We start from the raw sequence: 23,932 nt of genomic DNA, 5'->3' as shown, positions 1-23,932 counted from the left end.
ATAGGGAAAATTTTGAAGAAAAAATTTTTTTTTGATATTTTCAATTGCAATATCTCAAATATGTGCAAACATACTGCCCAAATTTTTGATAAGATATATATTTTCATCTGTTTAAAGTTTTTCCAATGTGCTTCCAAAGTAAGGCCTCACGTCCACGGGGAAAATCAGGCCCGCTATGGATTCTCCATGGAGAATCCGTAGCGGGTCCCTCCTGCCCCGCGGACATGAGGGCTGAAAATAAGAATAAACTCACCTGCTGCAGACCGTGCAGGTCTTCCCTTCTTCGTGGCCGGATCTTCTTTCTCCGGCCCGGTGGATGTGCTCAACAAGCTGGCTGCGTGCCGTGCGCATGCGCCGGGCACATCCGCTGGGCCGAAGAAAGAAGTTTCCGGCCGCGAAGAAAGGAAGACCTGCATCGCCCGGAGCAGGAGAGTTTAATTCAGGCGCAGGTCTCCTGCGGATCCGGACGGCTTCCATAGAAGCCTGCGGAAGCCGTCCCCGCGGGAGATCCACATGAAAATGGAGCATGTCCGGATATTTTCCTGCACGCGGGACCCACGCCTGCAGGGAAAAATGACATTCGCAGGTATTTAACTACCTGCGGGTGTCTAATGCATCCCTATGGGGCGCGGATCCGCGTTCAGGAAAAACGCTGCGGATTTAAAATCTTAATTTGCCCGTGGACATGAGGCCTTAAGCAGTTTTTTTAACCATCTAGGAGACGTACAAATTTAACATTATCAACATTTTGAGGAACACTTTGTTTTCCTGCACCAAGCCAAGATTGCAAAGGCTCATAGGTGTCAGAATGATAGATACCCCCACAAATGATCCCATTCTAAAAACTACACCCCTTAATGTATTCACTGAGGGGGTGACAGGTGTATTTTGACACCACAGTTTCTTTTCAGGAGTTAATGCAATTTAAAGGAGAAAAAATACAATTTCATATTTTTGGAGATCTGTCATTTAAAAGACAGTTTTCTTTTTTCTATTGTGCACATAAAAAGGGTATTTGTACCCCAAAATGGATACCCCTGTTTGTCCTGTGTTCAGAAACCATTCTGGCCCTAATCTTATGGCCGTATGCACAACGGGGCCCAAACCGAAAGGAGCAGCCGGTGGCTTTCAGAACAGTGATTTAGCTTGAAGGGGATTTAGGCCCCATAGCCCACTTGTAGAGCCCCTGAGCGGCCAAAACAATATAGAACCCCCACAAATGAACCCATTTTGAAAGCTAGACCCCTAACGAATTCATCTAGGGGTGTACTGTGTATTTTGACCCCACCGTTTTTGAATGAATCTAAGCAAAGCAGAATGTTACGATTTTCATTTTTTTAGGGCAATTATGTCATTTTAAAAAAACAGGTTTTTTGGACAGCACACAAATGAATGAAGACTTACACCCCAAAATGGACACCCCCATCTGTCCTGTGTCCAAAGACATACCCATTGGTGTCCTAATGACATGTCCGTATGCACAACTAGGCCCAAGCCGAGAGGAGCATTACACTTCAACTGTTTTTAACTTTTACGTGATCCAACGGATAATGGCAATCACGTGACCGGGGACCACTCATAGTGGCCCTTGGACACCTTTAGTATCCAGGAGATTTTAAAATTCCCCGGCTTCTCCCCAGCCGAAGTTGAGGAAAAGTCCGCTGATAAAGATCCTATCAGGGGACATTGCCGGAGGCCTTAGGCAAGTAATTTCACCTCCTCTCACGGAGCGGATCTGTGACAGGAGTTGAAACTAACCATTTTTTACTTTTAACTGATTGCTATTCCATTGGATAGTGGGCAATCACATGACCAGGGACTGCGTGTACAGCGGCCCCCAGTGAGATCTCCAGGCTCTCTGCTACGTTCGGTAGCCAGGAGCAGGGAGATTTTGAATTACCCGGGCAATCTGCGGCTTTTGCGCATGAGAGGAGCTGAAGGTTAACTTTATTTAACTAACACTTTTAGGCGATTGCCGTTATCCAGTGGATAGTGGCGATTATGTAACCAGGGGGTCGCTCCCCGCAGCCCTTCCCCCATGATAGCTCTAGGTTGTCTACCTCCGGTAGCTGACAGCATGGAGCTGTCATGTCCACATCCCGCAGGGCTTTAATCCTCAGAGCGAGCCTTTTTATGGCCCTGAGGATTAAAGCTCAGCAAGCTAGGACATAAAAAGGCAATGACGCCATCACCAAGGGGTTAAAACAAAAACACACAAACACATTTGAGTGTTATGTACCCCAAAATTGTACCAATAGTAACCACAGGTCGCCACACAAACCCCCCACCCCCTCAAAAACAGCCAAACAGCACCATCTATAGAAAGATAAAATAGTTATAGCAGTCAGCAGACGGCGACAGAAAATATGTACATATAGATTTATCTATAGATTTTTTAAAGATCTTTTATTTTTTAAAAACCATAGAGAGGGGAAAAAAAACAACAACATTTCGTATTGTTGTATTTGTACTGGCCTGTAGAATAAAAGTGATGTCATTTTTACTGCATTGTGTACTCTGTAAAAACAATATACCCCCGAAATGATGGCAAAAATTGTTCTCTTTTTCACTCCACTTAGAAATGTTTAAAAGTTTTTTAGAACATTATATGCTGCATTAAAAAGCACAGCTGAAAAATGCAAGTCGTACCACGAAAAACCTTTCAGACAGCGACGTCTCAAGGCTCCCTAGAAATAACTTACCTTGAGTGCACAGAATATGCAGGAGTCGCCCATACACTTGTGTGTAGTTAACTGGCGGAAGCTCCGGCGGAAAATATCCAGGTGCCACAAAACCTGTAAAGAAAGAGGACACGGTCAGGCGACTGTAACAGAGGGCAAGGCCATCTCAGCAGCCTTATACAGGGTCACAACAACAGTTTACAAGTACGCCAAACATATCAGGGGTGAAAGATTCGCATTAGATCAGGTATCCAAGTAATATGCAGTGCCCTAAATATTGGGGCTGCTCTGTTGAACAATTCTTCTAGATCCTTGACATCCTTTCTAGTACATAATCCCTACATGACGCTTACAGAATTTTCTTGTCAAATCGCCTAGATGGGCGCTGAGCTCCCTGAAATTTGTGTCCAATCTAGCTAGATACAGCGTTCTTGTAGACTCCATGGAAATTTCCAACATTCAATCCCAACAAGTGGGTCACGTGGACATCCTGTGCCAGACACCCAGCCTTGGATGTAGATACTCCTGGAGGACCTCTTACAGACCCTACATAAATGGCTTCCCCAGATTCCCCTATTATTTTTAGCGTGCGTTCACAAGGATATAAAAATCAGACAGAAAACAGAGGCTAAACCTTGGATTTCTACTGCAGATTGAGGTTTGAAGATGCTGCAGATCTGCATGGGGGTTAGTCTGATTTATTGGGGCTAATGAGCGTTGTAGACATGCAAAGGGTGAAGTTGTGGATGGAGTATACCTCCTTCCCAGGCTTTTAGTCTGGACAGGGTGGCACTCCAGTCCACAGCTTCACCCTAGTTCTCTGGAAGCTCAGCTGTTGGCCCTGACCTCATTACTGGAGCATAAAAGACTGCAGCTCCAGGGAGTCAGGGCCTGGCAGCCTGAGGACAGAAACCTCTGTACATGGGGTATGGTGACTGCCTTTATGCTTGTGTGGACTGGACCACCCTGCGCGGTGCTTATGCTACGGTGAAGGACCACTGTTTGTTGCTTGCTGTGCTGGAAAAATAAAAGTTTGCTGTGATTTCATCGTTTGGTTTGGAGTCCAGTGTGTCGCTGCCGCCCCTCCCCAGGAGGACTGTTACAGCGTGTAGTAAGCATGATGAGGAATTTGTGTCGAGGAGTGAAGTTACACTTTTTCTGTGATGACGATTTGAAGCCTCACAGAATATGAATTAGCAGCGAAAGTCAACGTGAAATCCACTTTAGGTTTCTACCTGCCACTTTGTCAACTTGATTCGAATTATAGCTTACATGCGGATTTTAAATGTGGATTTGCTGCAAATTTCACCCTTTACAAAAACTGCAGAATCTGCAGCATTTCTGCTGCAAATCCATACCCAAATCTGCATGCAAGACATACGATGTTATTAGTGTAAGAGTATACCACACGTGGATTCACCCCAGTATGCTCAGACTCTCCTCTATGTTGCTACAAATATATTTCATTTCCACCACATCTACTACTGGCTGCAGTTCTGTTCCCTGCAGTATCCCTCGCTCCTGGCCAGGGGCAAGCAGAAGTGCCACTGCCTCTGTATCTAGGAAACTTCTAAGTACCAATATTATGGCTGGCTGCACACGCCCGGGTTGGATCTCTGATGCAGGACCCCGCACCTGCGCCTGACTGGTGACCGCACCTAGCTGTCTTTTTGTTCTCTTCTGTACTGCGGATGGTCCGCGCAGCTCGCGTTGGATATGCGCAGTACAGAGGTTTGTCTTTTTTTTTTTTTAACTCCTGCTTTTACCGTGTCATGGAATCCACGCTCTTTCCAAAATGTCAATTGCAGAAGGCCAACGGGTTGGACGGCTTCCATTGACTTCATTGAATGCTGTCCGTGTGGAGCCCGCACAAAAAATGAAGCATGCTATGATTTTTCCGCGTGTGAGCGGACATGCGGATTCTGCATTGGTGCGGAATGACATGGATCATCCGCGCGGGAGACTATCACGGATTCCGCAATTCAAACCTGGTCATGTGCGGCCTACGTTATAGATACTCTAAGATGCTCCATGATCTCACGAACGCATTTTCCAGTATCGTACCTCAGGTTGTACCTCCTGGTAGTCTGTGCAATAGTGCAGCAGCGCGTGGTTGTCGTGTGCATAGCCCTCCACAGCGGATTGGTAGCAGAGTCTGCCAACACATCCAAGACCTGCTGAAATCAATGTCTAATGCCTAACTGCAGTTTAATGAAACCCAGCACACCAGGTCTAATGTACAGAACCAACTCTACGGTACATAGTAAATGGATCCAGCATTACCTATGCTTTAACAAGTCGTATGTGACAATATGTCCACAACCCAAAGCCATGGCTGCAATTCCACGAAAACTGACAAAGACGTCATGTAACTACACTGTGGGGCTGTAATGGGGTAGCTTACTGTTGCCCCATTAGTGTTGTATGTGGGTTAACCTTATTACCTTTTTCTATTTGTTCAGCTCTGTCCTAACAGTTAAACATAAAAAAATAAAAAAAAATTTTTTTATATTATAATAATAATAATAATAATAATAATAATAATAATAATAGTGTGGGACAGCACCTGACAGACCCCACTGACCATGCCTCATGCCTTTGCACAGAGGTGAACAGTCTTAGACCAGCCGCACATGACCGGGTAAGATTCCATATGCAGGTGCCTGCAGCGGAATCTGACCCTGTGCCCGGCCAGCATGTGCGCGTACCTGTCATTTCTTCTTCTGTTCTGTACTGCAGATGGTGCGCACGGCTCGCCATCAGACACACGCAGTACAGATTTTTTTTAAATCCCTGCTTTTCCCAGGTAATCGCCTAGTGAGGACGCAGAATCCGCGATCTTTGCGCAACGTCAATTGCAGAAGGGCGGAAGCCGTCCGCACGGAATCCACTTAAAAATAGAGCATGATCACATGGGAGGGCACAGAGCTTGTGATTAATAGCACTTAGATAAACATCAGGGAGGGAGGGATGAGCAAAACAGTAGATTAGTCAAGTGACAAGGAATGTGAAAGTTTACATTGCTGTTAGGGTGTCGATAACAGGCCAACCTGTCACCTCCATTGTGGGTTTCGCATTTCTCACAATCTCCAAACATACAAGATATGAAAGTTATCATACTTAAAGGCCATTTTAAGTCCCAACGTAATAAAAGAATTTGGGAATATAAGTTTATAACCATCTTTGATACTATCAGAATTTGTACAAACCTCAGAGCGTTTTTTTTTCCCCCCTCTTTTTCACACAAGTGGAGATTGTGAGAAATAAGAAACCCCCGGCAGAGGCAACAGGTTGGCCTCATATTGACCCCCTAAACAGCAATGTAGAGATTATAAACTGTCACATTCCTTGTCACTCTACTATTTACCGTTTTGCTCATTCCTCCGACATTTATCTAGTGCAAACTAATTTCACCATGTCTGTACCCCCCATTTGATCATGTGTATATTGGATAGCATACAGTTTAACTCACTATGGGTAACATCACTGCAGCTTAGTCTTCACACATGAGGTCAAGAAGAGACATACAGGAGATGCCTTACATGCGTTTTCAGACGGCCGAGAAAATTGTGCGAGATTTGTGCGTTGCGAGATGCACGAATATGAATCCCAAAGCAGTCATAGGTACTGTTGTATCTGGTCTTCACCACAAGTATGGGTGGAGATGTAGTGAATGCTGTATCTGCCCAGAGTACAATCACAAGATGCTGATTGGCTGCCTGGAAAAAGGTCCTAGCAGCGTGGGGGATGTACTTATGGCTGGAATGGAGGGTTAAGGTTAGTTTCAGTGTTAAGTCAGATATCATGCTCGCCAACCTGCGATGTCCCCACGGATGAGAGGTTGCTATATACCAAAACCATCTTGCATCACTTCAGGGGAAGTAGCGATCCACTGCCGTGGCTGTTAGCAGTGTCTCCCATTGCTTTCAATAGGGAGACCTCGCATCACACTCGATTAGTTCCTCGAATCGCACGGTGATGCAGGAAAAAAAAAATGAACATCTAAAATTGCACATGTGAAAATGGCCTTAGCCTAAGGGCTCCTTCACACTGGCAAGAAAATCATATGATTTTCTCGCGATGTGAGAGCGAGTAAAGACACATTATTATGAAGCCAATGATTTTCAATGGTTTTATTCTGATTTGCGTTGTTTTCATTCCTGCGATGCTGCGCGTCTTTTCTTTTTGCAATATCTCCCATTGTCTTCAATGGGATGGGTGGCAGCAGTGCTGCATTGAACACAATGGGGGAACATTGTGATCCCCTGCTACGGCTGTGACAGCTGCGGCAGGGGATTCCTTCAGTCCTGCAGGGATGTGAAGCGGTCACATCCAGGAGTTTTCACTGGGGCTGGCAGCAGTAGCATCGGCCCCTTTGAAAACAATGGGAGAATAATCGGGATACCCTACTGTGACAGGATGAAGGGAGTTCCCCGCAGGGATGCGAGGCCGTTTCCATGTGAAAATGCCCAGGGGATTTCAGAGGGACTGCGAGGGCGATATCAGGCCATGAAATCACAGCCAGATATCGCTCTCGCCAGTGTGCAGGACGACTAAGACTTTTTTGCGGTTTGAAAACAAGCAGATACATAGAATAACCCCATAAAAAGATCAAAAATTACTCAAAGACCACAAAGGATTTAAAATGCAAAAACTTTCAACATCCAACATCCTATTGTAATTGGACAATAAAGAAATGAGGTTTTGTTTCGTCAGAAAGTGATACATTTTAAACAAAGCATAGTGAATTAGATAAGAGGGGCCAGTAACATTACAATAGGTGGACCACTGCAAATATTGTATTTGGAAGGAGCCTACACGGACTATGCAGCACTCCCAGGACAGCATATTCCCACGAGCTGGAACAATATTGTCTTATTGCAGGGAGTGGATTGAGAACAGCTTGTCTCCAAGAAGCTCGCCTTTCTCCAAGGTTACCCTGCAAGGAGGGAAATATTTGAGTGACTAGCTGATCCTCTTGTCCAACCCACTAAAGCTCAAAGCTATGCAAATAGAAACATCATGAAGATCATAATAATGTCTTCGTCATTCTACCATGAAGGGAACGCCCCATTCGATGGCTTGAAGGGAAATATCTTCGGTTATTAACATAGTAGTGACATTAAGTAGCATACATACTGTAACCTTGGCACAGCCCGGTAACTTAAGATTCCTTGACAGTGAGTCAAGTGCTTGACACCCATCTTTAAAGAACATACAAGCTGATGCCGATCCGATATTCACATGAACAGATTCTGCTTAGAAGTTGCAGTTTCCGATGCTAAAAGATACTTTTAACGAACAACCTATATTTTACATCTGTAACGAGCCGAGACGGACTGTAGTGACACGTCATAAAGGGCGCTACATCCGCAACCAGTTCTATCCTTGGCAAAATGAGAAGATGGAAAAAATGGAGGAGAGGTATAAAAGGAAGCCACTCCTCGTCAGACGGGTCCGTCCGTGTTGGAGACTATTCAGTTCAGACACCCTTTGGGGTTTTAAAATTGTGCCGCACTGAAAAGGGTTAGAAAGTTGGAAGCAGGAAAAGTAGGCAAATGTAACAATCTGAGAGACCTAGTGAAGAGCCAAACTGTAATGACTACACAACGGGGTCAGAGGCTCTCGATAAAAGCAGATCTCGTGACGTCCAAGGAAGGACACTCCATGAATTGGCATTAGAGGCACGAGCATTGATGGACGTGGGTAGTGAAGGCAAGTCTGTCTGGTCCGATCCAACAAAAGAGATAATGTAGCAAAAACTGCTGGCTATGACAATAGAAAGGTGTGAGGACAAAATAGTGCATGGCTGCTAGTTGAATATGGAGTGGCATAGCTGATCAGTATCTATGCTGACCCTTGTCCATCTATGGGTACATGTGACTTACAGCTGAAAGAGAATAGAAGGTGGTGGCCTGGTCTGAAGAATCACATTTACATCATATGGATGGCTGGGTGTGTGTTAATCACTTAGCTAGGGAGGAGATAGCACCAGGATTATGGTTAATGGGTTTATAAAAACCATATATAATGTAGCAATGTCTGTGTTGGGTGAGGACACAGTCGCTCACATAGTCCATATAAAGTTCATCCAGCTTTATTTTATTCCAGCAACAGAAGACGAGTGGAGAAACTGCCACTTGTAGCACAAACCGTGCAATAAACAGGAACAAAACACCTGCCCGGCTGGACACCAACTAAACAGTGCTCTGCTCACGTAGCAATAACATGCAGTGTTTGGCCCCCTGCAGACAGGCGGAAATTCCACGGCAGGATTTTCCACAGAATTTCCACCCATGCCCGCTGCCATGGGATTGCATTAGAAAATGCAATTCTATGAACACAACCGCGATTTGTCCGCGTGAAAACACACGCAGAAAACATTTCGCAGCATGTTCTATTCAGTAGTGATGGGCCGGCTCCACTCTGCACATGCTCTGGCTGGCAGGCAGCCGGCTCATAGCAGAGATGGAAGATGCCAGAAGCGGGTGAGCCACAGGTCTCTGCAGGGGCACGGGTCCACATCCCGCTGCGAGAATTCTCTCAGCGGGATTCGACCCAGCCGTCTGCAGGTGGCCTTTCTCAGCAAACAATCGGAAGTTCACACTGGACGTGGGTATTATTGTATCTTGTCACCACCAGGAAGCTAGGGGTTTGACAGGGGCTTCGATGAAGGAACGCCCCTGTCACACCCCTAGCTGCTGATTGGGTGACTTCAGTAAGGTCCTTGAAGGTCCTAGCAGCAGCGTCGGTAGTGATTTTTTGCTGCCGTGGATGCTTAGGATTAGGGGTTAGTTTTCCAGTTAGGCTTACATTATTAGCTGTAAATGCTGAAGCCTTTACAGCTAATAATGTAACTTGTGCTCACGCCCAGGCTCTGACCGAGACTGCCCAGGTTTATAGATGTTTATGTCCCAGTAACTAGCTCAGTGGAGACAGCCGAGCTGTCCAAATGCAGAGTAGTCTCTCATGGAAAAAGGTATACAGGTAAGCAATTTGGTTGTTTTCTACAATGACGTCACAAACTCAGCGATTTCAGGTGGAGGAGGTTCTCCCTGGTTATGCAGTGACCACTGAAGGGCACGTTTGACATGAAAGTTTAAAATGAATGGATAAACCATAAAAGAGAATCTACAGAGTCTAATTCACAAGACTGAGTGTCCCTTTGGCCTCCATTAGGCCAGTAGAACTCCGTATTCCATACAGAGGCATCCAGGAAACAATAAATAATGCATGGTATACTTCATTTTAACAATGGTATACCATATGTGACATGTAGCACTGTATACAGTGCCACTCAGCGATGAAATATATCTGATGCTTCCTGACTCAGATCCTCAACAAATACTACAAATGAAGTGAAAAAATAGCCACATGTCCAATGGGGAAAGGTGAAGGCCCTGCCCATCTGTATATTACATTGGATAAACTAATGGCGTAAAGTGTACACACGTACACACACACACACACACGTACACACACACGTACACACACACACACACACACACGTACACACACACACACACACACACACACACACACGTACACACACACACACACACACACACACACACACACACACACACACACACACTTTCTCTAAGGCTTCTTTCCCACGAGCGTATACGTCCGGCTGATATACGCTGTGATCGGATGCATTAGATTCCAATGCATCAGATCACATGGGCGTATTCCTCAAACGTAAAAGCACCCGGCCAGCCCAATATAGTGCCGTGCATTTTTACGTCGTGCCCAAAATATAGTCCCGGAATACATCGGCCGCTGCATGGGCTCCTATGGCAGCAGCCGCAGGTGGGAGGGAGTTTAGCAGCGTGACTGCTAAACTCCCTCTCTGATCTCCTCCCCCCGTGCAGGCTCACTTCCTCTTCTCCACTGGCTTTCTGCCATGGGAGAGGGCAGAACTAAGCGCCGGCCCAACCCACCTCCTCCCATTGCTGGCTGTGGACAAGGGGTGGGACATGGGTAGAGCCAAGCTCCCACTCCTTGTCCATAGCCATCAACAGGAGGAGGTGGGACAGGACAGCGCTTAGTTCCGCCCCCGCCCATTGCAAAGAACGAGGGGGGAGGGGAAGAATGGCAAGCCTGGGAGGGAAAAGGGGCGACGGCATGGTAGTCTCAGCGCATATGCGTTGGGACCCATGGCTTCTGAACAGGCGCACAAACGTTTGATCTGTGCACCCGTTCACTATTTTTATATCCCCCAACTATAGCGTATATCGGCTACGCTCGTGGGAGAGAAGCCTAGCGGTTATTTGAGGCAGCTTGGGAAAAAGAGGTGCAGTTTTTGGAGCCAAAGCCAAAGTGGATCTAGCGGGAAGGAGAAGCATACGTGTCTTTCATTAATATTCCCCTTATCTTTTGAATCTACTTTTCACTTCAGCTCCAAAAAAAAAAAAAAAAAGAAAGAGCCCACACGTTAATAACACTGCAACTTCATTGGAAAAAAAAAAAAAAAAAAGTGCACAAAACTACTCTTAAAAGTATAATGACTAGAAAGGAGATCCAACAATAAAATAAAAATAGTTAAAAATAGCATGAAATCCATTGGGAGGTTTTGGTTTGTTTTTTTCACCATAAATTTTACATTGTAAAGCTTTTGTTTGATTTTACAATAAGGCTAATCTCGGGATTAGTCAGCCATGTGGACGAGATTTCTCAGAAATCTCGTCCACACGGGACGGCCAATCCGCTGCGGTAAGACCGGCTGAAACCGCGGCTGGGGCCGCCGCAGTTTCAAAAGATGCAGCATGTCTATTTATTGTTTACTTTCATCGCGGCCGCGCTCTCCTCTATGGGAGCACCGGCCGCAACGGAAAAGCGAGTGGCCGGGCCGCTTCAAAGCCGCCGCGGCTTTTTCCGCGACGGTTCTCCCGGCGGAAATCTCGCGGTTTTTGCTGCAGCCAAACCGTGGGATTTCCGTCGGGAATACGCCCACTGTGAACCCAGCCTAAAAGCTGATCATTTAGGAGCAGCAGGTTACGCAGCTTCACATCCCCGGGATCATCCAACTATGGGGATCCTCACCAGCAAGACACAGATTGTCTTTTAAAACTGGCCTTAACACCAGAGACGGTTCCAAATTTTCTCTTCACATCCAACAGAAGGATTCCATAAATCTGCCATTGTTCCGTCCCGAGAAAGATCTGTTGGCCACTTTCATTTAAGGCATCTTTCGAGCAAGCAAATATCATTTTTTGATCCCTGCTATGACAAGTGGCAGCTCTTTAAACCCAAATAAGCCCTCACAATGTGAGACAGTGGAGAATGTTGATGACGGACGCCTCTTTATTAAAAGCTGTACAAGTTAAGTAGCTTTTTCTCATCCTCAATACAGCACCTACTGGCTGACATGTGGGGAGCGTACCCTCAAGAGAGATCATTCCAATAACTGACCATTATTGGCTAGCTCTCTACCCATATGCTCAGCACTGTACCCTCCACTCCCGACTTATTCCTCTCTACTAATATGACCCAGCTATGCATCTTCTATTCCCTACTGACTTTACCTATATATGCCAAGTCACCATGTCTGCTAATCCCTACTAACAACATACTCAGCACTGTATCTGCTACTGACCCCACTTTACACAAATTCAGAACAGTACCCATTAGACCCTACTTGCCCTCTTCTACCAATATAGCCAGTACTCTATCCACTTCTCTCCATCTGTATACTCATCATCTGCCCCTCAGTGCTGACCCACCCATATGCTCAGCACTGTACCCACTACTCCATACGACTCCCTTTTACGTTCAGCACTTCACCTGCTACTTCCAACCCACTTTCCTCTTCTGATTTTCCCCAACACTGGGAAGTAGCATTATACACTCCATATTTCGCTACGCTCAGTATCAGTACTCCTGCCCCTTATAGGCCAACCCGCGAGATGCCCAGCTTTGAACCAGCATCTCCATCTGCCTACTAACCTGAACCCGACCTACTCCGCCCTTCCCAACTCATTCATGTCCGTTCTCTGCTCGGATCCACCTCACTCTTGTCCCCTTTCTCATCCAGTTGTGTAATACCTGGACTGTGGTTATATGGAAGAAACATTGTGGCCATCACCAGAATTGTTTGGAGGTGTTTGATGACATGTGTGCGACTATGATAGTTAAAAGGACAATTATACGGAATAACCCAGAGGTCCATCACTGGTGTATTAGGTGCCAAGAATCATCGGCAATTATGAGCTTTACAGCATTACTGAATGCTTACGGTATTACACCTTAAAACCGCACACACGTTTCCTTATTACGTGCCAGTCATTACAGTGTTACCATAGTGCCCAAATGCCTTTGAGACTCAAAACCTCCAAGACCATGAACTAAAACAGATATACAATTAGTGTACAGAAGATGCACTTCTCTAAACCCAGTTTTACATGTGACTGGGAAGCTATAGATGTGGCACTTGGAGTGCTTCTCAGCATTCTGGAGTCAAGCACCCACAAAGCCTCGATCTTACACTGGGCGGCCCAGTAGGCGGCACACAGCAGGTCTCTCCTAGACACATGTGAAGAGCTGTAGAAAGATAAGACTGGAGGATAGGCGCAACTCTCCAAAAAAGATGGTGTGACGATAGGATGTAAATAAAAAAAGAACAGTGTAGGATACGCGTTTCGGGGAGAACCCCTTCTTCAGTCAAGCTGGGTGGCACATCACACATTCTCATTCTCCACTTCTCCTGTTGTCTCCAGCACTTTTGGGTCCCTATCCCTTAGTCCCAGAAGTGAGGTCTCACCCTGAGTGACTGAAGAAAAGGTTCTCCACGAAACGCGTAACCTATGCTGTTTTTTTTTAATATACTGAAAAGAGAAGTTAAATAATACATCCTACCATCTTTTTTTAAAGATTTGCACCTATCCACCAGTCTTTTCTTTCTGTAGTTCTTCACACATCTGCTGTGCCCACCTTGGTTGGCAGCACCTCCACAGTTCATTAACTCTTCACAGCCCTTCCTAACGCTTTTTTGGTCTCTAGACACTTCATCTAGGACCAAGCCTCCGATGCCATGGGGCTTGTTCCACCCCTCTTTCTAATTCTCCTAGACACGTGGCATTCTTTTAAAGTTACTAATTGCAATCATTCTTTATCTTCACCACCCAGAGTACTTCCAGGACGTTCATCTGGCCTCCATATTGTATTTCACTTTGTCAGGCACAAATTATAGTACTTCATGTCAAGCACTCTTTCCCCTAGTCCGCTAACGACTTTTCAAAAATCAAGCATACCATCCATAAGGCTCCATACGGCTTACAGAGGTCACTCTTACACAGGCATCTATTAAAATACTGCCATTTAACTGCGGAGTGTTCAAACGTGTTTAACGCACCACATCATTACAATGAGTTCAGCGGTGCATTAAAAAGCACTAAAACGCACGAAAATAGAGCAGACGACGTTAGAAGACAAAAAAAAAAAAAAAAAGCAGCTTTTTAAGCACTCGTCTGCGAAGCTCCATTGAGATCAATGAAGGTGTTTTACAGCGTTTAGCACGGTGTTATAACTGCTGTAAAAAGCGTTGTGTGAGAGGGTGACAAAAAAAAAAAAAATGATGTTTGAAAGTAACTGCGACAGGATAAAAATCTCAAAGTTGAAGACAATCTTTTTGGAATCCTCCTGCTATAAATTCACACGTCTCCAGTCAAGTCTTCTTTCATTTTTGGTAGCCTTTTAAGCCACCTGGATTATTGCTACACATTTGCTACGCTTAAAAGCGGTCTTTGCCCAGACACTGCAACATGTACCAGTATCAGCATACAAGGTCAGACGGGCCGGCTCTGTGGCACGTGCGGTTGGCTGAAAAATCCAACCAATCAGGGCATCTCACTGGTAAAACCCCTGCCTTCCTGAAGTGCATGCTGTCTAATAGCGCCTCTCTACAGCATAGTGTGGTACTACATGTACTTCTTTTAAGAATGGAAACCACCTGAGCACTGCAGCCAGATATCACAGCGGTCAGGTGCAGATCTTCTGGCATCATGGTTCCCGGCATATGAGCGGTGATGCCAGAATGGCACCAGACTGCTGTAGCCCCTCATTGGCTGCAGTGGTCAGGTGGTTTCGGTTCCTTAAAGGGGTTGTCCCGCGCCGAAACGTTTTTTTTTTTTTTTTCAACCCCCCACCCCCCCCACCCCCCGCCCCCGTTCGGCGCGAGACAACCCCGATGCAGGGGTTAAAAAAAGAACACCGGACAGCGCTTACCTGAATCCCCGCGCTCCGGTGACTTCTTACTTACCTGCTGAAGATGGCCGCCGGCATCTTCTCCCTCGGTGGACCGCAGGGCTTCTGTGCGGTCCATTGCCGATTCCAGCCTCCTGATTGGCTGGAATCGGCACGTGACGGGGCGGAGCTACATGGAGCCCCATTGAGAAAAGGAGAAGACCCGGACTGCGCAAGCGCGTCTAATTTGGCCATTAGACGGTGAAAATTAGACGGCAACCATTTAGACGAGGACGCTAGCAACGGAACAGGTAAGTGAATAACTTTTGATAACTTCTGTATGGCTCATAATTAATGCACAATGTACATTACAAAGTGCATTAATATGGCCATACAGAAGTGTATAGACCCACTTGCTTTCGCGGGACAACCGCTTTAAAAAACAGACACTGGGAGGACCATGGGGCTGAAATTGCTGGGGGGAAAGGATGAGTAACTTACAACTGTTTTTAAAACACATTTATAGACAACCCCTTTAAGGCAATATACTAGGTGTACATTCATCTTCATAAGCAAGCAGAATGGATAATTGCTCATAGTATTCAAAACATACAACTTAAGAGGTGTAAAACAAGGCAATAATGAAATTAAAGTTGCATAAATCACCTGCACACAAATATTCAGACCAAAAACCAGCAAAATGTCAGACAATACTAAACCAAAAGTTAGCAGAAGACTGAATAGTCTAATAACCATACCCCTTACTCACCCTGCCCCATTGGGACATTTACTGACTCTTTATCCTCATAGGGACATCCTAGAGTCGCCTATTTAGGGACATTACTTCAGGGTTGTCTTTATCAGGGCGGTAATGCTGCTTTTTGTCTTATAGGACGGTACTAGATAGTAGGAAACAACAGGTAAGGGTCTCCTCTTCCCTTGTTCTGTTTTTATACCAGCAAGTTCCACGATTGGAGCCATGAGACAGGATACAATGCACAACAGATGAATGAAGCCTATCCAGATAGCATCTTGATTGGCCGAGTTTATATATTCTTTTGCTTTATTCAACATTTTGGCTGGATTGTTATGTAGAAGTTCATTACAGTTGTTAGGTTATTCAGTCATCTGTAACCTGTGGTCTGATATCGTCCGGGTGTTTGGCTGGTGAGTACTTATGGGGTCAAGTGACTTACTGAATTGTAGTGGTAGACTTAAGTTAATCAGCTTACTAAAAAGGTATATTTTAATACCATAACCTAATCCCCCATTCTGTCAGCTTATGTGTACTTTGGTGGTGATGATAGTTTGGGGATAGCTTATCTAGACCCCCCCCCCCCCCCTCCATAATGAATATATTACAGTATATAGATATAATCAGTGCTTCTCTTCACTAGATTAGGGACAAACAAAATATCTGAGTCAACATTGAAGAATGCAATAAGGTAGCACATAAATCCATAGCACAGTGTTTTCTTTTCATCACATTGGTAAGTGCTTGTTCACATCCACATTTTGAGCTTCGCTCTCCAGCTCCGGTGAGGGAGCAGGCAAACTTAATCGACAGGCTAAACGATCAATCCTACAATGGAACTCCAGCTTTCTGGCATCTTACAGGACTGAATAGTGCTGCGTTCAGTCAGATTTCCTCTTGTATTCTAACAGAATTTAGTGATTTAGGCTCTGAATTAAACCTCTGCCCGCTGTAAACAAGCGTTTGCTGGTATTACATGCCCACAATCTCATATACAACCCCGAAGTCGTGGAAACAATTTAAACAGACCATAAAAGCAGTAAGTAATTCGCCATGACCAGAGTAGAAAAGAGAAGTGTTCTCAATCTACGACTTGCATCTCTTACCTGCAGTGCACTGTTGAGGAAGCAGCTATTTTGTCCCGGTTCATTAATCAGGCCCTTGCTTGGAGCAATAGATATGGAATTGCGCGGTGTAAACATCTCCTGTACACCTCCTCGACCCGTAGAAAAATAATTTCTCTTCCAAGACATCATTGAGTCCAGTGCAAAAATAAAGGTAAATAAATAAGGGCAGACAGGGGTTCCACTTACTATCACAGACCCGAAATCCTCTTGCTGGGATCAATGGTCTAAAACAGGTAAACAGGAGTAAAAACAGAGAAATGTTCTATCCATAAGAAAGCGCACAGTATACAGGCGACGCCGGGGTTCAAAGATGGTGCCAAAAATCAAGGAAAAACCTTGTTCCACATAAACCACTTAATAAAAGGAAATCCTTCGGGGAAAAACAATAGGAAATAAAACTCAAGCTTTTCTATTAGTTGTCCAAAGGTAAGCCTTTACGGACATCCAGCAGAGTCCAGTGCAGAAAATAGATGTGTCTTTATTCCCTCCAGTTCTCTGTAAAGGTTGAAGCAGTGCAGAAACATAGAAAAGAAAAAAAAAAAAAGTTTAGATGGGCGAAAACAAAACAAAAAAAAAAAGTTTGAAGCAACTCCTACTGGCACACAGCACTAAATCTTCACATGACTAGGTGCCCCCCTGTGAAGTACAAGGGGGAGTAGCAGGCGACTCACAACTACAGCAGGTTGCAGCAGGAGACTGAAGGAATCTTGTTTGTTTTGCTTCTCCTTTCCACTTTCAAGACACTCCTAATAAAAGCTTTTAGAAATTCAAGATGTAGGAGATGTTCATCCCAGCCCTAGCTCCTTTATAAGTGGAAATCCCAAGCAGCTGAGAGCTTTATATGAGAGAGGGAAAAAAATGCAAAGGGTTGCGTCATTTAATTACTGTGCTGCATTGTTTTGTGGTGTGCTGCCAAGTCTGGCAAACCTCACCTCCCACAGTAAGGAGGACAGGGAAGTAGATGGGATTAGAGAATATCTGGAATGGTTGGGACGGGGCTAGATACCATCCTCAGCTTTAATTTCACTAAAGCCAATGGAATCAGAACTTTCATTCTTCCTTCAGGTAATCCACAACAGCGATCACTTGACTGAAGTGGATGGTGGCTCCAATGTGACCCGGTCCTGAAAGCTCTCCATGATTCTCAAGGTTCCTTCCCACTGGTAATCTCATGCCCTTAAAAGCACAGATTTGATGTCCATACGGCCAGTTGATTCATGGACAAAGTAATTTCACAAGCTTTGAGCCTCGCACAGAGCATCTTCCAAATATCAGGCACCTAGAAAAGAAAAAAAAGTTCATTTTGACGATGTAACAATTATTAAACACATTTGGACAAGTCAGAAACAGTCAGACTACACCCTGTTATATAACCGGTAGTCCGGCTCACAAATCCATTCTCTCTTTCACAATAGAGGAAACATGCAATTACTGAAAAAGCAGAAAGTTGTAAAATAGGACTCCACCCGAAAATAAAAGCAAACATTCCCTCGTTAATCTCTCCTTGGATTGCCCATGGTGCCACACAAATAACAGATTCGCCTCAGTTACCAGCTCCTGCACTATAAAGCATCCAGGTGGCCCATGCCTGGTAAAGGGTGGGTAAAGCAGCTACATCAGCACTAGAAAAGTAATAATTGGTGGTTCAAGCCCTGGGACTCCCAGGAATAACAAGCTACCCGTCAATGGGTCCCTACGTGTACATCCCGAGCCGGTGTTAGGAGTCTTCAACACATATGCCAAATGTAATGATAAAATAGAATATTAACTCAGCCCAAGGCCAGACTCACACAAGCGTATTCCAGGCACATACATCTGGAATTAGGACAACCACGGGTCTACTGACCCAGACTCCGAGCATAAAAGAAGGAGGAGCAGAGTTTGGGTCAGGAGACTTGTGACCATAAATATGCTTGTAATACATCCGTGTGAAACTGGCTAAAGGCTAATTTCATACTTGTGTGATTAAGTCAGGAATGGAACAAGCAAAAAAGGAAAGACTTATAAAAAGGTGAGGGTCACAACTCCCAACAGCAGTGTTTACACACTAAACCAGAATACTGCCCATTAGCCAGTGTCTGTAGGGGACATATGGATGCCCGTGTGCCCATGTATTCTGTGCCCATGTGCCCAGGTATTCTGTGCCTCCCAAGATTTTTAAGAGATAATTTGTAGACAACAGGAGCGGAGCAAGAAAATTCCTGCCTGTTCTGCTTATAAACATCAACCTATACAACAAGATCCAGCAGATCCGCAGACATCCAGGAGGGGACGAGGAGAGGCGCCTCAGTCTAGTAAACTGAAATTTGGGAAAATACTGGGGACTAACAAAAAAAAATAAATAAAATTTCTTCCAGAATCCAATCAGAATAATCCCAGGATCACCGACCCTTCTGAAGTAATCAGTGATAAAACATATAATATTGTATCACTAAAGAAAGACATCCAGGCCCCTCTAATAATCTTTTATCGAATTCGCCATCACCACGTCCACAGGCAGAGAATTCCATAGTCTCACTGCTCTTAGGGCTCATGTCCACGGGCAAAATGACATTTAAAATCCGCAGCGGATCTCCCGCGCGCGGATCCGCACCCCATAGGGATGCATTGACCACCCGCGGGTACATAAATACCCGCGGATCGTCAATAAAAGTGATTTAAAAAAAAATGGAGCATGAAAAAATCTGGACCATGCTCCATTTTCATGCGGGTCTCCCGCGGGCTTCTATTGAAGCCTATGGAAGCCGTCCGGATCCGCGGGAGACCTAAAATAGGAATTTAAAGCATTTACTCACCCGCAGCGGGCCGCGAAGCTCTGCTCTTCCTCACGGCTGCATCTCCCTTGCTTCGGCTCGGCGGATGTGCCCGGCGCATGCGCGCGGCACGTCGACGACGTGCCGGCGATGTGCCGCCGGCGTCAGGAATTCATCCGCCGGCCGAAAATGAAGATCCGGCCGTGAGGAACAGCTGATCTTCGCCGTCCGCTACGGAAAGGTAAATGCTTTTAAATTGCTATTTTCAGCGCTCATGTCCGCGGGGCAGGAGGGACCCGCTGCAGATTCTACATGTAGAATCTGCAGCGGATCTGATTTTCCCCGTGGACATGAGGCCTTACAGTAAAGAACCCCCTTCTATGTCAGTGTAGAAACCTTCTTTCCTCAGGCGTAGAAGGCGCCCCCTGGTTACAGTCCTGGGTATACATAGATGATGGGAGAGATCTCTATATTGTCCCCTGATATATCTATACATAGTTATTAAGACATCTAAGGGGCGACCTTTTCCTAAACCAAATAACCCCTATTTTGATGACTTCTCTGGGTATTGTAGTTCGCCCATTCCATTCATTACTTTAGTTACCCACTCAAGCTCTATGTCCTTCTTGAGTACCGGTGCCCAAAACTGTCCCCAATATTTCATGTGTTGTCTGACCAGCGACTTGTAAAGGGGAAGAACAATGTTCACATCATGCGCCCCTAGACCTCTTATGATGAACCCCATGATCCCATTTGCCTTGGCAGCAGCTGCCTGACACTGGTTGCTCCAGTTAAGCTTACAGCTAATTAAACCCCACAAGTCCTTTCCCATGTCAGTGTTTCCTATTAGTGTGTAATGGTGACATGTATTTCCTCTGCCCATGTACATTTATCAGTGTTAAACCTCATTTGCCACTTTTCTGCCCCCAACGTATCCAGATCCATTTGAAACCATATAAAAGGTCTATGTCATGCAGATGTGGCTCTTGATTTCAAGGGCCACATCCAGAACCAAAATACTGCAAGGCAACAAAGCTAAACACTATGCTGCCCATTTCCATTAGCGAAAGTAGAGGCAATCTATCACATGTAGGCCTCGCTATTCCTACTGTAAAATAAGGCCATAGGAGTTGCAGATCAGGGTACATGGAGCGTTTACATATCCTTGTTCGTACAATGGAAGGCATACAAATGGTCTACCTCTACTCCCTGCGCTCATGGGCAAGTATACAAACAAGAAGAGACAAGCAGAGGCAATTTGTGGCCTATAAAATGACTACAAGTGTTGCCAACTGGCCTATATATTAGGAAGCGGCTTTACCGCCCTTAACTCTGTCCCTCCCAAAACACATGGCTTGCATGAGATTTTTTACATGACACTGGAAGCCCGGCATTACTGAAGGTGCACCTACCTTTTCAGATGAGTTATCATAAGCTGTCTTGTGTACACATGAGGAACAACATTATTTCTGGTCATTACGGGACCTGCAGTCATGTGTCGTGAGCATATGGGGAGGAACTGAATATGGACCATGCACCACAGTCGTGGCCTACAAACTCCCAAAAGTTTCAAATTTCGCCCCTTTTCACCACTTTACACAAAAGCGGGCTGGGCTTGGAGGATAGGGCCAGCAAATTTACACCAAAAGATGTAGTAGATTTTAATCCAGATCTGACCTGCTCATAGATAGGACCCTCCTGGCTAAAGCTGTGACAAATTCATTAAGGGTCCTGTGCTTCTTAGTGTGGTGCCCGCTGGAGTAGGATGCGGCATATGAAGCACCGGCCTTACTGTAGGTTACACGGGACGACTATCGCGTCTGTGCTTTCACACAAGAATGACAGTGAATGGAGGCAAAGCGCGTCGACATCTCATCTGGCTGCCCACCTGCCTCCAGTCACTGTGAACAGGCAGTCAAAGACCAACAACTGCCTGTTTACACGGAGATGAAGCCTAATGACTAGCAACCAACGAGCGATTTCTTGTTCAGCACCCTGTCGGGTCCCTCATAGAACAACTCCGAAGATAACGGGTTTGAGCGATTTTTCAGTCGTCAGTTGGCCAGTGTAAAAGTACCCTTAGAGAATACATAAAATAAAGGGAAGCGAGAAAGGGAATTGTTATTTGTATAGCGCCAACTTATTCCACAGCGCTTTCAGCTAAATTATTTATTACCCCCCAATAAGTGAGGTACTCATTTTGTCAACCTTGATCCGGCTACCTGAACCATGCAGAGATTGAACCTGTAACCTTCAGGTTGTGAGCGAGAGCTTAGGACTGCATATTGCTGCCTCAGCACTCTGCGCCACAAGGCCCCATAAAGACTTCCGGTATTATATTATACTGCACTATAAATGAATTTCAAAACATACACATCCAGAGAGCCGCTTCAGTGCAATATGCCAAGATAATCCAAACACTCTTCCAATCATCTACACATCCCAAATCCCCCCCCCCCCCAGTATAAGTATGCAGTGCTACAACTTGGTGTACACATCCAGAGCCTTCCACTGCATTATAATCACAATCGGTGCAACCCCACAATCTTACGAACGGTTTGCAGGCGCCACCCCAAATTACAAACTTGGGCTAGGCACCACCCCATGACATGATCTGGCCAACCAGGCACATTCCCTTTACCCAATTACATGACGTGTGGCCAAGCATAACACCCCCCCCCCCCCCCCAATCATGTGAATTGTGGCCTAGCACTCCTCCCTCCATAGTCTCGGACTGTTCCTGCTGTACATTCCACAACCCAGTTATCCATAGTCTTACACATTACCTCCCCTTCACCCTTTAACATTGTGGATAGGTCACGGGTTCCGTGTCATTGCCTAGTGACCACAGGGGAAAAATAAAAATCAGTACTGCGCATGTACGACGGCAGCGCGCCGCAACCATCCGCAGTACAGAAAGAGAAAATTCAGGTACACAGGGTCGCCGGCTGCAGTCAGAGCCGAAGTCCGCTGCGGGAACCCACATGCGGAATCCAGCTTTGCCGTGTGCAGGCGGCCTAAAGTTTTTTCTCAATAAACTGTACTGTCCCTTTAATCTTAAAGAATTCCTACATACCATCTACAGTGACAGCGCAACGTAAACCCAAGAGGGAATTACTCCACAAATATTCCGAGAAGGAGAATGCCCTGTTTTTACATCAACAAACTTTGAGAACACCAAACAGCAGGTGCCGAGCCTCCGAGGACAAAGAGCCCGTTGTACGCCTGGTGCCGCGTGGAGCATGGTACGACTACACAGCCCAGAGCCCACTGCTTCCTGCACTGCTGGCCACTATATCAGGCCAATAAGACTGAACATACAGACCATCTACTGCATGGGGGATTTAAGAACAATAAAAAAATTATAATGTAATCTCTGCGCACAAAGACAGAGCAGAGAATGCGGACCGTGCCAGCAATCACTTCCTTGTAACTTACCAACCTCCCCCAAGAGAAGCCGCGATTACATAAGGTCTTGTGTAACACCACTTACCGGCTACAGTCCACTTGTACAAATATTCTTCTAGGTTATTTTCTTTCATGGAGCTAAAAATAATTGTCACTCGAATGAAGTTTTTTTTTTTAAGACTTAATTCGACTGATGATTAAAGGGGTTCTGACACGAATAAGGTTTTTATGCTTTAGCAGCCATTGTTCCCTGGTCTGCCTAATGGACACAAGGAACCCACGACTTTTGGCGTGTTAAAGCATAAAAACCTAATGCTTACCTTTTTGTTGTGTTGTTGTTGTTCAGCGGGGGTTATCTCCCAGCAGACTACTTCTTTTGCCGACGAGCCAGGAAGGGCCACCCCCCTCCGGGATTGCACGCATGCGCAGAAGACAGGTTCCCTCTGATAGGAGTGAGGACGGGCCGCCTCTCCACTGCGCACGCGCAGAACTCACAGTTCAGCCAGGACGGATGGGCCGCTCACAGCAAGGTGACGTGGTGCTCATCTGTTCACCTCGGAAGGGGCTCACGGACAGAGCAGAGCAGGAAGCCGTCATTTTGACCACTCCAGCTCCGCTTCAAGAAGCAAAAGAAAAAAAAAACGCCGGATGGAGGGGACATGCCTGACGATCGGTCCTGGCCAGGCAAGGTAAGTAAATTTTTTTTTTTGTCATGCCAGAACCCCTTTAAGTCCCCCCCCCCCCCCCCCCCCCCTTGTAATAGACGTGCCAAAGTTTTGATTAGTCAGGATCCAGGTGCCGAGACCCCCACTGATCGTTAGAATAAAGTGCTCAACCAAGCATGATTTCTGCAGGCTAGTTGAAGGTGGGCTTCAAAGAAAGCAGCAGCAACCTGTTCCTCCCATTTGCCACCCTAAACAAAAACAGACTGTTCCCTACAACTTCCAGCATACAGTTTGTATACCGGCCAGCGCTGCAGCTCTGCCCCCAGCTCACAGGTCCTACAACTTATTAGCACCAACCTCC

At 45.7% G+C, this 23,932-nt stretch overlaps 1 protein-coding gene across 6 annotated transcripts in view; it reads right to left on the bottom strand.

The window, feature by feature from the left end:
• USP54 (ubiquitin specific peptidase 54) overlaps positions 1-23,932 on the bottom strand; it is a 91,112-nt gene that overhangs the window by 45,723 nt on the left and 21,457 nt on the right. For all 6 annotated transcript variants that reach the window (XM_066600507.1, XM_066600506.1, XM_066600502.1 and 3 more), the window contains exons 2-3: positions 16,725-18,024; positions 2,703-2,795 (exon numbers count right to left, since the gene is read on the bottom strand). In XM_066600507.1, coding sequence (XP_066456604.1) covers positions 2,703-2,795; positions 16,725-16,874 — 243 coding nt within the window. In that variant the 5' untranslated portion in view covers positions 16,875-18,024. The remainder of the gene's footprint in view (positions 1-2,702; positions 2,796-16,724; positions 18,025-23,932) is intronic.

The sequence above is a fragment of the Eleutherodactylus coqui genome, chromosome 4, assembly GCF_035609145.1.
Source record: "Eleutherodactylus coqui strain aEleCoq1 chromosome 4, aEleCoq1.hap1, whole genome shotgun sequence".
NCBI lineage: Eukaryota > Metazoa > Chordata > Amphibia > Anura > Eleutherodactylidae > Eleutherodactylus > Eleutherodactylus coqui.
The sequence above is the reverse complement of the archived record's forward strand: the minus strand, read 5'-3'. Positions and strand labels throughout refer to the sequence as shown.